At 35.7% G+C, this 17,642-nt stretch overlaps 1 protein-coding gene across 5 annotated transcripts in view; it reads left to right on the top strand.

Annotated features, from left to right (window-relative positions):
• FGD4 (FYVE, RhoGEF and PH domain containing 4) overlaps positions 1–17,642 on the top strand; it is a 165,372-nt gene that overhangs the window by 110,282 nt on the left and 37,448 nt on the right. For 4 of the 5 annotated variants that reach the window (XM_016131352.2, XM_016131354.2, XM_016131355.2 and 1 more), the window contains exons 2-4: positions 5,988–6,140; positions 12,667–12,850; positions 16,605–17,112. In XM_016131352.2, the coding sequence (XP_015986838.2) occupies positions 5,988–6,140; positions 12,667–12,850; positions 16,605–17,112 (845 nt within the window). The remainder of the gene's footprint in view (positions 1–5,987; positions 6,141–12,666; positions 12,851–16,604; positions 17,113–17,642) is intronic. The other variant, XM_036236666.1, reaches the window with a different exon arrangement.

The raw sequence follows: 17,642 nt of genomic DNA, 5'->3' as shown, positions 1-17,642 counted from the left end.
GCAGAACACATTGAACAAGCCAGTCCCAGCACCAATCCAGATGTCATCATGGAAAGTACACTTTTAATAACTTTCTATGCAGGGATTCATGATACGTAACAAATGGTCACCCTGATAGTGAAGAGCAGAGGTTCGGACCCCTAGAGCCAATGTTCAAATGGTAGTGATATATGTAGTCTCTGACATAACAGGCATTATGGCCATCGATCTCATCTGTGAGCACCTGCTCAAAATTGGAAGTCTGACAAGTTTAGTGAAAGGTGGTTCAGTTTAACCAATAGAATTCAAACTTTTAAGGGACCACAAACATAAGCATTCTTTAGAAATTGTATTGGTATTCTTTTCATCTTTTCTGGGTAGCAAAAAAAATTTCATTCAGTAAATAATCATGGAGCATGTTTCATATTTCAAGGAAAAGCAATATTTTTAGTTTGAAAACAAATTATTTTTGTGTTTTTAGAGGCTGCACATTTCTTTTATCTCATTGCATACATACACATTGCATTTGCTTAAGAGTGATATAATAGTAACAGTTACCTTCTTATGCATTTTATTGGTGCCATTCAGTTGTGGAACCTTTAAAAATGTTAAATATCTGTAGTTTCCTACCTTTAAGGCTTATTTTGATTTCATATTGCTTTTGAACTTTAAAGACCTCCAGCAATTTGCTTTTCCTGACAGTTTAACATTCCATAATTTTAGGTAGACTCAGAGGATGAATCTGAAACATTGGCAGCCTTTAGTGCATTTTAGTTAGTGACTCTAGTAACTGTAAATAAAATTACAGATTATAATAAATGTTAACATTTCAGTTGCTGGGATTTTTGGCTGCTGCTGTTTTTATCAAGACAAACATCTGGATCCCATCATTCCAGATGTCTAGAAATCTGCTGGGTTGTAAGGAAGATTACTTCGGTACAAGTTTTTTTCTAGATATTTAGAATTTGTGTAGAAATAACCTTGAATGTTTCAAAATTTAGATAAGAATGGAAATGTTTGGAATTTTATATAGAATGAGCTCTAAAATAGCTACATATTTTGTTATTGTTGGAATTTAGAAAAAATTTCTCATGCAATAGCAACCAAGAATGAAGACAAATGAAGAGGAACTCGCCTCAGGTACCTAGGATTCATTTGTTCAACAAATATTTATTGAGCATCTACCTACTATATGACAGGTAATGCCACTGGGGTACATCAGAAAACAAAGATCATTGTCTCCTCAGAGCCTACATTCTAGCCAGAGGAGACAGACAATAAACACCAAACAAAATAATGTAGCCTGTTAGACAGTGATAACTGCTTTGGGGAAAAAAAAATTTGTAAAATATGATGAGTAGCACTTACACTAGATAGAGCTGGCAGGGTAGCTCATATTGACAGTAGCTAGACCAAAGGCCCTATGGCGTGTGTGGCCCATTTGAGGATTATCAAGGAGACCAGTGTGGTTGAGTGAAGTGAGCAATGGGGGCAACACCAGCACTGAGATCATTGGTCAGAGGACTAAGACCAGGTCACGCAGAGCCTGCAGCCACTGTGAAAGAGCTGAGTTTTCACTGAGTGAAATATAAAGCTATTGGAAGATTTTAAGCACGAGAGTGACATGATCTGACTTGGGTTATAAAATGGATCTCTCTGGTCCTGGTTGAAAATATGGACTGTACCGGGGACAAGGGTAGGAACAGGGAGACCAGGTGGAGAGTCTTGCTAAGATCCAGTTAAAGATTGTGGTCATTTATGCCAGAATAATAGCAGTGGAGGTGGTGTTAGATGGTAGAGTGAACAGAATTTCTTGATGGATAGGATGTGGAGTATGAGAGAAAAAGAGAGGCCTTGAGGATGCTTGTCACCCTAAGCATAGATGAAATTGCCATTAACTAAGATGGAGAAGACTGTGAAGGTAGTTGGTTTGGGTGAGAGTTGGGAGATGAGGGACTTAGATTTGGATATGTCGAGTGTGCAATAGCTCTTAGACGTACTAGTAGAGATACTTGTGTAATTTTAAAAATTTAATTATGTTAAAAATGCATAGCAAATTGAACATCTTAACCATTTTAAGTGTATAGTTCATCGGCATTAAGTACATTCACATTGCTGTGCTGTCATGACAACCGTCATCCACAGAACTCTTCATCTTGCAAAGCTGAAACTCTGTACCCATTAAACAATAACTTCCCATTCTCACATCCCTCCAGTCTCTGGCAACCACCATCCTACTTTTGTCTCTGATTTTGACTACCCTATGTACCTCATATAAGTAGAATTATACAGTATTTTTATTTTTTTAACTGGCTTGTTTCACTTAGCATCATAGCCTTGAGGTCAACCATGTTGTAGCATTCATCAGAATTTCTTTCTTCCTTAAGGTTGAATAATATTTCATTGCACATATATGCCCAGTTTGAGGGATATTCTACAAAATGCTTGACCTTTAAAAGTGCCAAGGTCGTGCAAGACGAACAAAAACTGAGTGACTCACAGATTGGAGTATACTGAGACAATAAAAACTAAGTGCAGCATGATGTCTTGGATTAGATCCTGTAGCAGAAAAAAGATGTTTGTGGAAAAATTGGTGACATCTGAATGAAATCAGTGGTCTAGTATTGTATAAATATTAAATTCTTAGTTTCGATACATATACCTTAGTTTTTTAAGATGCTAAATTCTGGAACGTGAGTGTAGCTCTTCTGTAATTTTAAAATTATTTCAGAATAGAGTTGTTTTATTTTTTTTTTAAGGTATCTCTTTACTTCTGAACAATGTACTACTGGAAAGATTATTTCCCCTAGAAAACTACTTGTGTCCTCTTAAATACAAGAGATCCCCTTGTCCCAAGGAGTGGAGTCCATTGAGATCTTCTGGGCTAGAGACTTGGTGCAGGTGGGAGAGAAGTTATGAATGAGTGAGGCAGTATGGACATAAAGATGTGATCTGAGGTCCTGGATACCATGGCAAGAGATCAGGCTTGAAGAATCAGAGAACTGAGTGGGCCTTGCTTTGGAATGGATGCCCAAAGTATAATTTCAACTTTAAAATGTGAAAGAGCGATTCAATGATGATTTGGTGAAACATAACAGCCCACCATTAAAGTTTTGCAAATAGGAAACAAAATCACCCTAAACCAGTTAGGTTTTATCTTCCACTTATAAGTGTCCTGCAAAAGAAGACAGATAAATAAAAGTTAAGCCATAGGGGCATCCTCTCCAGTTGGAACAGGGAGCCTTATGCAGTCAAAGGTGAGGTTGAATTATTTGAGAGTATTTTAGAATATCTGAGGAGCCCCTACGGTTAGCATATGTCTAGACATTCCTTTTAGGAGTTAAGACCCAGAAAGCATAAGTGAGGTACCCCAAGACAGAGGAATTCAAAATGATTAGGACCCGTGGCTGAAAAGATTACCAATTCTCAAGAAAAGACAGTATATAATTAAGACTCCTTCCCCAATGTGAACATAATATGACTGGTCATATCTGTGTCCAAGATAACTGTTTAATCACTCCTGGTTTTTCTTGGTAAATTGTAATCTGCAAGTCTCTACATTTAATATAAATTTTCTTGAATGGGTGGATCATCTGGATACAATTTTGGTTTCAATTCCCTGTTTTGCAACTGGCACCCAAAAAAGGATTGTCTCCAAATGTGAGTAGCCTGCGTCAGTCGTAAACAAGCAAAAAGAAGTTTAACTTTTTATTGCTAGTATTTAAGCTGTTAGAAGATGAAGTATTTAATGAAACGGTGCATCTTTTAGGCAAACTTCCTTTATCTTGATGTGTTTGGCCTAGACCAGTGTTCAGCTAACTTTTCCTATAAAAGGTCAGATAGTGAATATTTTTAGCTTTATAGCCATATATAGTCTCTGTTGAACATATTTGTCATCACTTTAAAAAAAAAAAAACCTTTAAGAATGTGTTTTCTGTCTTTTACCCTATTTTCATGCTTTGTGATAGTGGCTAAAGTTTGGAGACTGATTTTAAACAATGATCTGAAATTAAGATTCTGGCTATAGACTTATTGTTATGAGCAAAAGATTTGTAATTGTGACTTTAATGGATTTATAAGAAAATGGATTTATAGTTGACCTTTTACTGAAGGCTTTTCAGCACATTAGTGTGAGATATTCACTAATAGATGACACTTGTAAAGCCCACCATTACTTGACAGTTTGCTCTACAGAAATTAAGTACCTAGTTTTCAATTTCAAATTGTTATTAATTTAAGACATGCTTTGTTTCTAAATCGGCTAGTTATTAAAGTAGTTTCATCTTTTAATAGCAACAGCGATCTGTTTTTTAAGGTTCAATTTAATAATTTATTTCCTCATCTAACCTATTAGCTGTGGATTTTTTAGAGTTTTACTGCTTTAAATTGCCTCTAAAGCTACTTTCTTGCTTTCACAGTGTCTCATTTTTTATAGTCACAGGAGAGGGCCTCTGACTTGTAGTTGGGCTGTGGTTTTTCACTGTTTCTGGCCCAAGGCTGTCCTTCACTAGACCCCAGCAGGTGGCTTGTAGGATTACTAAACCATTGCTAGGATCACTGTGGTGCAAACACTCTCATGCCCCTAAAAGGCTTTAAGTGGGTGATAATATAAAGTAGATTTTAGGGATGTATTTTGCCCAATTTACACATTTTTTTTTCCAAGAAAGAAGATAATAATCACACATTTAAAGATTTGAACTTATTTTTCTTCTGTTTATAATTTTAATAATATCCTGTCAAATAATCTTCCATAAGTCTTTGCCAAGATTTTGGCAAAATAATGCTTACTCCAGCTGACAGCCTATTTTAGCAGAATGGTGTCATGTATTTCATTTGTTTTAGCACTGTGTCTCTAATAACTTCTTAGACAATATTTGAAACTGTTAATATCTTTTCAAATTTATTTTACCAAGACAAATTTTATGGAGAGCCCAGAAAATAGAGTAGTAGTGTGGTGTTTAATCAATATTACTTAATAATCAATTGAACTAAAAGGGAATTAATTGTTTTAGTTAATAGACTAATTGATTGGGTTTTATTAGCTTTTCTTGTTTTGAATAATAAAGGCATTTTATCTCTAATAGTTCTTTTTACAGATATGTGAATTCTGTGAAAATGAAACTCTTTGTTTCTTAAGCAAATCATAGTTTCTTAAATGGCATGCTTTTATTTAGTGGTAGAAATTTTATTTTCTCCTAAGCTAGGTCAAATCTGTTGTTAATATCACCATGTCAACTAGAAGAAATGGAAATTTAGTATGCATATAAAGAGAAAACATTGACATATGATGCCTTAAAAAGTCTCTGAAATTCAACATTTAACTTATGTCAGAAACAAAAAATAGACCTATTCTCCATTTATCTGTCATGATGTATTGTAGTGTTTTGAAGCATATTTGGGAGCTTTGAGTTGTAAATATGTGCAAGTGTTATTCATGTAATCTCATGATTTTTTTCTTTTTCTTTTACAAAATGTAGATATTCCTTTATATATATTGATGTGGAATCTGAGTAAGCTAGTGATTCCTTACTAATAGAGCTATTCTCATAGAGTCTTTAGGTCAGCTGTCACGTTAGTGCTTTCCTGCTTTGTTCTTTTGAGTTGCTCACTGACTGAATGCTGGAAAGGAATGTTTCTAACAGATTAGTGCTGAGGCCCTCTGGTCCTCTCCTTAGCCTGCTTGGTCTGCATCATAGCCGCTGCCTTCTGCCCTTTCTGTGGCCCTGCAAGGAAGGGAGTGTTTGTATGTGTGTATGTGCGCACGTGCACGTGCACTCACGTAGCAGTCTCTCAGTATGCCTGCATCATAAGGTTTCTCAAGCACACGGAATGAGATCTTTCCCAGGAAAACTCTTTGTCAATGCCAGCACACATGAGAAAAGAATTTTTGTGCTTAGTTTTGTAACTGATTGTTTTTGCTTTATGAAGTTAGAAGAAATTTAAAGTCACAAGACGTAGTTATGCTTCACATCTGCATTTACCTGACCTTTCTTCTTGAACTTTTCCAGGTAGCAGTACTTGTCCAAAGATCACTAGAGTTCCAACGTCTCTGAAAAGCAGCACAACCACACTGGTTGATCAGAATGTATCTGATGAAGAGGCTCAGGGAATAAATGGAAAAACGCCAGCGAAACACTCAGCCGCAAGTCCAAAGCCACAAGGTACACTGATCAGGGTTTTTTGAACAGGTTGGGTACTTTGTTTATCAGCGAAGGCTACCCAGAAGAATGATGACCACTAAGAAAGAGTTTTAAGCTACCAATGAGAGGAATTGTGTGCATTTATTTGTTTAGGAGAAAACTTACTTTGTGAACCTTCTCAAACAGAGTTGAGTATTTGCTCTGCTCCTAAAATACATTATACATTTTTCTGTCACAGTTCTTTTTATGTTGCAGAAATTGGCTACATGTCCCCTTAAGGGGACTGTGTGTGGTCTCTTCAAGAATGATGCTTGACTTAGTACAGGGCCTAACTTACTGTTTGCGTAGTAAATGTGTAACAAATGAATATGTTTGGAAATACTGTCAGAAGTCATTATGCCTTGTTAGATGTCACAGGGTCTGTGAAACAGATCATTCTAAAACAGTGCTTAGCATGCTTAGCAAGAAGATGATTTTTACAATATTAAGGAACCTGGGCTTAATAAGCCTTCTTAGTAAGTCATCCACAGAAATTAAAATTAAACGGTCCCTCCATTCAGGAATGGAGTAACAAGCAAGTAGTAATTACAATAGTGAAAATCTTTGAATCTGTTTTGTTCAGGGACCATTTCCTTTTACAAATAAATTTCTAATGAACTGAGAAGAACAAAATTATAATTTAGATGATAGCAAGGCCTTTTAAAACATAATATAAAACTAAGCTCCACTGTGGTTTAATGTGTAGTTTCTTCCTAATATGTTTTTATGTACATTGAATGCTGAACATTCAGCCAAGAACAGTAATGAACATTTGTAGAATTACTATACTGTGGGAAAATCAATTTCTGTTTGGTTTCTTTTATATTCACTTTGGCGTCTTTCCTGCTCTTGCAAAGAAAAAAGTGTTATAGAGAATGCATTATAAAAGGGCTGGTGTTATTTTTTAGAGTTCTTATGTTTTAAGGATTTGTGAAACAGACCCTTAAAAGGATTTTAAATGGAGTCTTCCACATTATGGGCTATTTTCCTTTTTTTCTCAACTACTAGCTACATTGGTGGTGATATGAGGTAAGGTTATCAAGCAAGATGAAATAATTGGTGATTCAAATGAATAGCCAATTCATGAGTTTATAACCTTTTCTTTTAATCATACTCTTCCCCATGTGTGAATATGAACATGGAAATTTTTGATCGTGATTTAATTAAACCATTTATTTGCAGAATACAAAATTCCATCTTGCTCATTAGACCTGAGTTGACAAAGATTAAATGGGGTAAGATATAAAAAGTGAATATAACTTAATTGTATATAATTGCCTAGATCAGAAGCAAAAATTTCATTATTTATAAAGCCTTTTTTTAGAAGTATCATCGCATTACTTCATTGTTTTTCATAGTTCATTAAGATAAATTATAGCAGTGTCGTTCCTGTGCTACCATGTGCTGAAATAATCATATTCTTTAGGGAGACAACATTTGATCTTGCTTCTGCTGTTTATAGTTATATTAAAGTCAACATATTGCTACTTAAACACATATTTACTTCTTATCTTGATTTGAATATGGGTTCATAGATACAATTTTACATAACTACAGAGAATATTTCCAGATATAGTTATGTGCTGCTTAACAATGTGGGTACAATCTGAGAAATGCATCATTAGGTGAGTTCATTGTTGTACAAACATCACATACTGTATTTATAAACCTAGCTGGTTTAGTGTACTACAACCTGAGACTAAATGGTAGAGTCTATTGCTCCTAGGCTGCAAACCTGTACAGCATCTTACTGTACAAAACAACATGAGATTAAATCAAGCACAAGAGAAAATGAGGCAATCAAGAGACGTGATAAACACAAGAAATATGAGGCCACTGCCTGCGGCACAATAAAGCATTTTATTTTCCAGCAAATGTTTTGTAAGTAGAAAGAGTACACTCTAAAATAATGTTAAAAATGTAATAAATACACAAACCAGTAACAGTTGTTTGTTATTATTATCAAGCATTATGTACTGTACATAATCGTATGTGCTATACTTTTATACAGCTAGCAACAGAGTAGGTTTGTTTACACCCACATCCCCACAAACATGTGAGTAATGCATTGTGCCATGACGCTATGACAGCTAAGATGTCACTAGGCGATAAGAATTTTTCAGCTCTGTTTTAGCCTTAAGGGACCACAGTTGTACGTGCAGTTACTCATTAACTGAAATATCATTAGTAGGCAGTGCATGACCATATTAAACAAATAGAGTATACTTTGTTTTCAAAATGTTCTCACTCTTTTTTGGCCGTTCCCTAGACCTCGAAGTTAAAATTTTAACTCCACCCTCAACTTGGACATTTCGTATTTCCCCAACCCTACTTTTTTTTTTTTTTTTCCCACAATCTGACCTACTATTTATTTTACACTTCCAGGTTGGGTTTTTGTTTTTGTTTTTTTTTCTGTCTTTTGCACTGCTGCCTCCCCCATGCCTGGCACATAACATAGCAGGCCTTCAGGAATACTTGTGAATGAATCCCTGCTCCATCATGTTTCCTCCACTTCGTTTCTGATGTTCTTTGTTTACAACTTAGAATATGTGCCATAAAGAGACCAACATCCCTGAAGTGAGGTTATACACCTTGATATTGTGAGATCAGCTGCCAAATAGATGGGGTACTACTTATTGACTTATTGACAATAATAACTGTTCCCTACCCTCTGGTAGAGAGAAACTACTTATAATTTCCCCAAACCCTGAAGAACGTCTGGGTGACCAAGGCTGAGAAAGGGGATGCTAATGAGGACTCCCATGCAGAGGAAGAGATTATCACACTGATATCTGTATTCCCACTGTATTGCAAATCCCTTACAAGTAATGAATGGTGAGGCTGCTGAGGCTTCAAGATCCATTATGTACTTTTAATCTAATTGATGATGCTTATTCTAGATCAATAGTTCTCAACTGGAGACAATCCCCCATTGGTATTGTCTGGAGACCTTTTTGTTTGATAACTGGCATCTACTAAGTGGAAAGAAGCTCCATATCCTGCAAGACACAGGTCACCACTCCCATCCAAAAGAATTATCCAACCTGAAATAGCACTAGTTTGTGAAAATCTCATCTAGATCCTAAAAATAGTTCATAATTAAATTTTGTCTGTTTCTCATGTGAAGTGCTAATAAGATCATAGCTACAATTTGGTGATTTTTTAAAAGGAGAGATAACATCGAATAACTTTATAAGTGGTGAATATACAGTAATATGTCTGGAACAACATCAGGTTTACGTTTGTGTTTATTCATTACCAATAAGTAAGTATTTTTGAAAAATTATAATTTTTAGAAGGATATAAGAGTTAAATTTTAAATTAAAGATAAGCTTGCGTTTGAATCTAAACTGGAGATGGTGGATTTAGAAAGAGGTTCCTTCAATAGTCAGGGGTTGTTTTCCCTCAGCCTTTGAAAACAATGGTTCATTCACTTAATACCAACCCTACCAGTCAAACAAACAAATTAGTGAGCAACTTCAAATGTAAGTCTTTCTTCTCATTCACCACTCTTAATATTGTCCTATTTCCTTCCATGTGAGACAAAATCCAAAACAACTTTCTTAGCAAATAAAGCTAATAGTTCTTTTTCTCTTAAGAACTTTGAGTGCAACAGTCTCCATAGTTAATTATTTTGATGAAACCGTGTATTGTCAGTTCTCATTCATTAAACCTAAATGTTTGAAACAGTTTCATGAACTTGGAAAGCCACATTATTGTTTGACTATTTAAATAAATGTAGAATACTAAAACCTATTTCATTTACTCTGGAGTAAAGAATTCTATATATAGTGTTCCATTCTGAAGATATAATGCTATAAATTTATAATGCATTAATATACAGTTAGCTACTGTTTTTCCTAGTAAAATAAAAATAGTTGAAATGTACTAATCATCCTTAAAGTTAAACTGCAATCAGTGTCCCTTTCATTCTTAATAATTATTTTACATAGTTAGAAATTTTTGAATAATTGATATTGTTAGATTTAAAATTTTTGGTTAATCTGATGGGGCTGAAGTGATATCATATTGTGGTTTTCATTTGCATTTTCCTGATTATTAGTAAGGTGGCACACTAATTTTCCTGTTAACACTCTTTGGGCCGTGGGGTGTGGGGAGGAAGAAGTAGTAACTCTTGTTCTAGTGATAATGAACTAGAGGGGCTGATAGGACACCCAGGAGGTGTTCCGAGAGCATTTCAAAATGTTAACCCTCTATAGTATAAAAGAAAGATCAGAAATGGCGAGAGAAAAGAATAATTTTCACTTGTCAGTTATATCCTTTGAGCAAAGTATGCATTGTTTTCCTCTAAGACAATGTTTCTGATACTTTAGACATGTATGTACCACTTGAGATTTTTGTCATAATCCTGTAGTGTTTGTGCTTTTATTTAAAATGTGTATATTTACCAATTTATTATACATTTAGATTGTCTCTCTTGCTGAAGTAGATGTCTCCTCTGTGTATCTAAAATAACTGTGTACCCAGTGTCCACCTTTGTCAACATCATTAAACTGTCTCCCCTCTAGACTATGAGTTCCTTGTTGACACAATTAATTAGTTTCTTCATGTATTCCACAAATTTGTCAATCACTGTGCAAGTAGTTACTAGGAATATAATTGTGATCAAAACAAATGTTTCTTACTGTTACAGAACCCCAGCCTTGTGGAAGAAAAAGCTGTACATCTATAATGTATTTAATATTTTATTGCTGATCTGTTTAGTAATACTGCTAATTAATAATCATAATTTATTATAAGTACTTCCAAAAACACATAGCATTATGAAACAGTTTAAGAGATAGGCATAATTGAGATAGGAAAAACTGGTGTAGTCATCTTTGAGCAGCTGATTGGCTGATACATATTATTTTATGTGAGTTTTTCAAGCATCTAACAATGTCTGGCACATAATAAATAAGGAATGTTTACTGAGTAAACTCTAGATTAGGATGAATTATTTTATAACAATCTTTGCACACAGAATTGTGAAGAACATATTCAGATTCTTCTTTGAACATTCTAGTTAGAAATGTTGAAATTACTCCTAATGTTAAAACTATTATTTTTTGGGGGGGGGGATATTGTCCTGGTTTACTATCTTGGTATACAGTTTATACAGGAAATAATTCCTTAAGATTAATAAATAACACATTTATATAAACACCCTCCTTCCCAATAGACACTATATTAACTCCCCCCAAGCATATCTTGGGGGAAAATATCTTTTTTTATAAAAAGAAGTGTTATTTTTACTGGGATTGTCTTCTCATTTGTGCTGAAAGTAATGAGGTGAATTGTTATACTTGTAGCTCATTGTGATATATATACTTTTTTTTTTCTCTGTAAGAATTGATAACTTGAACAAAAATGATGAAATCTAGGCCAGTTAGCATCAGACAACCATCAACTGAGTTTATAAAAGAGATGAACTGACTGAAAACCAGCTGGAGAAAATGGGGCATGTAATTAGGAAGAGACATAATACCCCACCCTTCTTCCAGAAATTAGGAAAAAGATTTAAAAAACATAGGATTCTATTAATTTGTTAAAACCAGTAGTAGAAATACACATACATGTTATAATCTTTTATCCAGAATGTAAATTAAGCTCTTATGATATATTTTCTTATCTAGAGTTTTTCATCTGTTAGGGGAAATTCTGTAGATTTTAGTATTAGGGGAAATGATCTGTTCCTATTCTGTTAATTAAGTGAAAGGTCTATTAGTAAACATGATTTGAGGTAAATTAATGCAAACCAGCTATTAATGTAGCAGACAGTAATAATAGAACTTTAATACCCCGCTTTTGCTGGATTTATGATGAGGAACTGATAATAGAAGAAGCCAGAGTCTGAATACCAATCATAAAATCAGATTAGCCTTGTTACCTCAGGCCAATCACTTAACTCTCTAAGCCTTTGAGGACATAAGGGATGAGTAATGGTACCTACCTCGGAGGACTGTAAAGTAAAACACTTTATCTAAAATCAAATGAGAATAGGTACTTAGGTTAAATGGGAAGTTGCAACATTATAATGCAATATTACTGTTGTTTGTTGTTGTTTTGCTGGCTTTTATGTTAACTACCTACTTCTGGATTCTGGTATATTTGTTATTTATTCAGTTATTGGAAAATGTGTCCTTTAGCAAGCAGTGTATCCCTAGGAATTAGTTTCACGTTTAGCACTTTCTTTTCTCTGTTTAGATAAATAACTGCTATGTTAACTCTAACAGAGCTTGGAATGCTGTAGCCCTATGTAGATGGCTAGGTGGTTAATATATTTGAAATGACCTAAAATTAAAAGATCCACTTGAATCTTGGAAATAGAATTTCCACAGGACACAGAGCAAATGTCCAAGATAGAAAAAGGTCCCTTGGTTAAAATTCAGTACAAATTTGACAAACCTCTTTACAAAAGTTTGACAATGCTGAAGATTTTTATATCCAGGACACCAGAATTTTTTTGGTTAAGAAATACTGAATTATATTAATTCTTTTCCTACAGTGCCTCCAAAGCCATTGCATCTGCAGAATTCACCTTTGTCCAGTATACACCAAACCCCCAGGCATAAAGCTTTATCTAGTGCAGCACAAAGGATGGAGGAAGTTAAACCTGCCTCTGCTTCTTGTGTCTCAAAAGAAAAATCCAGTAAAGTATCAGATCTCATCAGTCGCTTTGAAGGAGGCAGGTAAGAGCTAATTTACAATGGGAGAAGACAGAGTTCTGAAAAAGATGATGCAGTCAATAAGTTTTCTAAATCAAAAATGTGTCTTCTTCCATTAGATTTAGTAGGCCATCAGAAAGAGTGATTTTTAAAAAAATATTTATTCTTGCCATTATATGAATTGTCAGCACTTACACCACCAGCATCTATATCACTTTGTGTGCTATATAAATTTATAAATATGCTCTCTCTCATTCTTCTGTATCTGCGCATATCACTGTGTGTTTTCTCTTTGTGGGTCCTTCCGTTGGTCGGTGGATATCTGGGTTGGAAAGGCAGAAAGTTGTCTCTGTCTCTTTGTTTCTCACTTTGTATGTTTGTGAATGTGACTTCAGTGCTGTCCCATCTCTATGGGCTTTATAGTTCTATATTCTTTAGTCCTAATGTTTTAAAAACAGTGGGTGAACTATTATATATTTCTTGCTTGAAGATAAAAATAAACTCGCTTAAGTTGCTTTTCTATTTATATGACCCTCAATTGTTTTTTCTTAGAATTCCCATCACTGACAAATAGAATTTTAAAAAATTTCTATCAAAAGCATTTTATTTTTATATGTCATTGAAAGTCTGTATATCATTAAACAGAGTATATATAACTTCACTTTCATCCTTGAGGCCACATATTTCAATTCGTTCCAGTGTGGTATTGGGTAATGTTTTCCCATTAAGTGATTATTTTATTTATTTGCAGTGATTGTATTACTTACTAAATATTAACAAAGATTATTGAATATTGTTAAATATTAATAAATATTTTAATATTTGTTTATTGTTACTTATTTAATTAATCATAGCTTGGAAATGCTTTAAAATCTAGATATTGTAACCAAGTATAAAACTACAGTGTGCCTCATTTAAAATGAGACTAAATTTAGTAACAAGTTCTGGAGAAAATTAGTTCAGAAGCCTGTCTCCATTCCCAATCAATTGTGGGAATTTGGATCATGAATATTTAAACTTCAACATCTCCCACTCTAAAATAGGATTTGTAATACCTTCTCTATCTTAAAGTCATCTTTACTAGAATGAGTCAATTCCACTTTAAAAGTTTTCTTTCTTGGGGCAAATTGATTCAATTGCACAGAAAGCGACTCCTCATATTTGTAGCTTTTCAGTGCCATGTCCAGTGATAGCATAATTTAAGGAGGCACGGGAGCCCCGACCCCTATCTATTAGGGTGCATGCCAGAGCCTGAATCCCCTGAATGGGTCGGTATGCCAATAGCTGAGTCCTCTAAACCTCAAAAATGTGATAACTCACTCTTTGCATTCCTCTCCCTACCCAAAAGGTACACAGTTTTTCTACTTATTAATATTGGTCTTTTACTCTTTCAAATTTCACAGTCAAAGTCATATTTTGATGCAAAGCTTGACAGTTGATTCTGAGGAGAGATGTGCTGTAACTTATGACCTTTTAAGCAAACTTGTTCTAAGTGACGCTAGGATGCCATGTGAGCATTTTAGCAAATCTGGCAAAGAGCCGTTACTTGTGGCAGAGTCCACTGCCAATGCGAAAAATAATAATGTTCTTAGTGAGGTGTTATCAGTAGGAAATGGCCCTAAAAGAGTCTGAAGGGGTGAGCATTGCGTTAGGTCTGTAGGATTTTAATGGGAAGCTTGTATTTCCCACTGAGTGATGTCCCTGTGCCTGCAGGGTGGCTATCCCATTTTACCCCAGTTATTTATTACAGCTTTGTAGAAAAGAGGGAGCTTTGGCAGGCTCTGAGTTACCACAGTAAACTGACCAGAAGAGCCCATGTCTGTTACAGTGGGATCATAGAAGACCAGACCGCAGTGTTAGGACCTTAACCATATATCATAGTTTTGCTTTAAGTAACTCTGTTTTAAGATGAATGACTCAGAGGGTGTAGTTGGAGCCAGTGAATTTTATTTTATTTTATTTTTTTATTGTGGGTTCTTTTTCTTTCTTTTTTCTCTTTTCCTTTTTTATTTTTATTTTTTTAGAGTAAGAGAAACTAGTTTTTTTTAACCTGTGGAACAATTTAGGATCTTAGGAAGAAATAAATAACGTTTTCTCACAAAACTGAACATTAATTTTTCCCGAGAACACCTCCAAGCCAACTCCTTTTCTCCAAAGCAGCAAGAATCTCCTACCTACTAGTCAACCACTGCTTTTACTAACCTTCCCTGCCCCCTCCCCCTCAATCTCTCTCCCTCCCCCACATATGCCCTGGATATCACTTATTACAGCAAATTCTCACTTCTCATCCAAAACAGTCATTTTCAGAAGTCCTAAGCAAGCCTAATGTTTGGTATAGGTGATCTACTGCTGGGGGTCTTTCCATCAGGTTGCTGGACGGATGTGGCCAGGAAAAGAAAGACAGTTTCATTCAGATCTCCCAAAACTGCTAGGAAAATTATCTAGGCCATGGGTATAATCTCCTAAAAGACAAATATCAGTTTTGGAATTATTATGAGGATGAAACAAGATAATCAACATGAAGGTCATAGTAGAGGTTCTGGTGCTTAATGTTAGTTGCTAATGTCGATTAAGTGCCATAACTGTTATCATAATCACAGTTATTACTCGAGTATTTATTGAATACTTTCCACATGGCACATGCTGTGTTAAGAAGTGGGGCGAAGCAGAGAACAAGACAGGCACTTTCTGCACCCTCAAAGAGTACTTGTCTATATTTATCTTTTCTCTTCATTAGATCATAGGAATCTCTCTGAGACTGCAGCCAGAGTTTTATTTTTTTCCCCCAGGAATCTTACATTAAAAGGCTATACAAATATTTTCAAAGAAATATTGTAATATGTTGGCAGTTTGATTCCATCATACTATTATGGTTCTGTATAATGTCAATAATAGAGGTTTTAAAGAAAACGAAAATGTGTAGTCAGTCAGTGGTGGAGCGTGCGGTAATAGATAGAATAATCCAGCCAAGGCCTCTTTGAGGTGACATCTGAGCAGAAACCTGAAAGATGGGAAGACGCCAAGCACACCAGTGTCTTGAGGAAGGTTGTCTTGGGCAGAGAGAGCAGCAGCTCAAAGGCCCTTGAATGCATACATTTGCTTATTGCGAGTGGGGGGACAGCAAGGAGACAGATATGGCAAGGGCACAGTGAATGAGGAGAAATGGAAGTTAATGAGGCCAGGACTAGTAGAGTAGGCCACGGTCAGGATGCCCAATTTACCTTTAAGTGTGTGAGGAAGCCCTCACGGAGTGTCATCTCTACAGCTGACTTGGAGAGACGAGATCGGAAGGGATCAGGGGTGGAAGCAGAGAAATACGAGGCTGTGGCAGCATGTGTAATAAAGTTTTCGAGACTATACATTCCGTTTTCCAAACAAAAATAACTTTTGGCTTCTAACATGGTTATAAATGAAGGGCTGATTATATTTGTTTTTAAAACGTTAGAGAAGTAACAAAAAATCTTGAGAAAAGACGGTTTTATTAAATATAAATATTTCTCATATCTAAGCCTATGCTATCAGTATTGGTAAATAACCTGAGGAAATGTTTCAGAGCATACAGGTAAAGCTCAGTCTTATCATCTTTATTAAAATGTTTAAGTGTGGTTAGTATTCCAAGAGACTGAGAGCTACAGGGAATATTCTTATCTATCTTTCTAAAACGATCAGAGGAGGAAAAGAATGTCTTCACTAAATATCCCTTTTAAACTTGTATAAACTTGTTTTTACTCTAGAATTTGTCAACATTGTTATGCCTCCTTTGTGTTTTATCTTTCAGTGCACTATCATCAAATTATGGTGATTTGAAGAAGGATTCTGCCATGAACCTAAATGCTTCCAGGACCCCAGGAAGGGTAGGACTGACAACCACACTTCAGCCAAAACTCCTCCCCCCACATCCACCACAGAAGCAGGAAAATGATCCAGATTCAACTCAGGGAGTACAGACTTGTGTGGCGAACGGTGTTACGGCAGCACAAAACCAGGAGGAACGTGAGCAGGAGAAAGCAGGCACCCGTAGCCCAGGTACTCCTATTCAAACTTCTGAACCCTTGCTTGACGCACACTTAGTCAATGGAGAAAGAGATGCAAGTTCCACGGGCCCTGCCTCACCCACAATAAACGACCTTGATGGAAATGCTTCTGACAGTGGCCGCGGATCTCTAGGCGTAGGCCCAGTGCTCCTGGAAGATGGAAGGGCAGACATGGAAGGCAAGGTGCAAGAAAAGGAAAATGGAGACAGCCCTCTGGAACTGGAACAGCTGGACCAGCACCACGAGATGAAGGTAAAGCATGAGACGAGCTCCTAAGTGGGAGGAAGCACTGACCGTTCCACTACAGTTTTAAAATTCTACTTCACAGCACTGTGAAATGAATGAGTCAGATCACGCTCACCACCAGTTTAACAGTTTTCAAGTTTAGCTGCTAATGGGTGTTTTCCCTACCCTCTTAGGAGACATTTCACTTTTCTTCTGTGTAGTTTCTGTTGATCTATTGTGATTTCAAGAGTTAGAACAGTGGGAAGACTTCGATAGAGGAAAACCACATTGTTTTTATTTACAGAGGAAGAAATGTTCTCTGTTGCCCTAAGTTTTAGGGCTGCCTCCCCAATATCTGTAGGCTAAGCAAGAAGAAATTGTATGATTTTTGTTGTCAGACATTTCTAACCTAGTAAAAGAAGTAGACCTGGAACATTAACTTGTACTAGCAAATGTTTCTTGAAAGGACATTTAATGTAAAAGTACTAATGTGGAAATCCTTACAAATTATTCAACAGATATCTATAACTTCTTCCAGGCTTCTAATTTTTTAAAAG

Source organism: Rousettus aegyptiacus, unplaced genomic scaffold (genome assembly GCF_014176215.1).
Source record: "Rousettus aegyptiacus isolate mRouAeg1 unplaced genomic scaffold, mRouAeg1.p scaffold_m13_p_2, whole genome shotgun sequence".
Taxonomy (NCBI): domain Eukaryota; kingdom Metazoa; phylum Chordata; class Mammalia; order Chiroptera; family Pteropodidae; genus Rousettus; species Rousettus aegyptiacus.
Note: the sequence above shows the minus strand (reverse complement) of the source record. Positions and strands in the feature narration are given on the sequence as shown.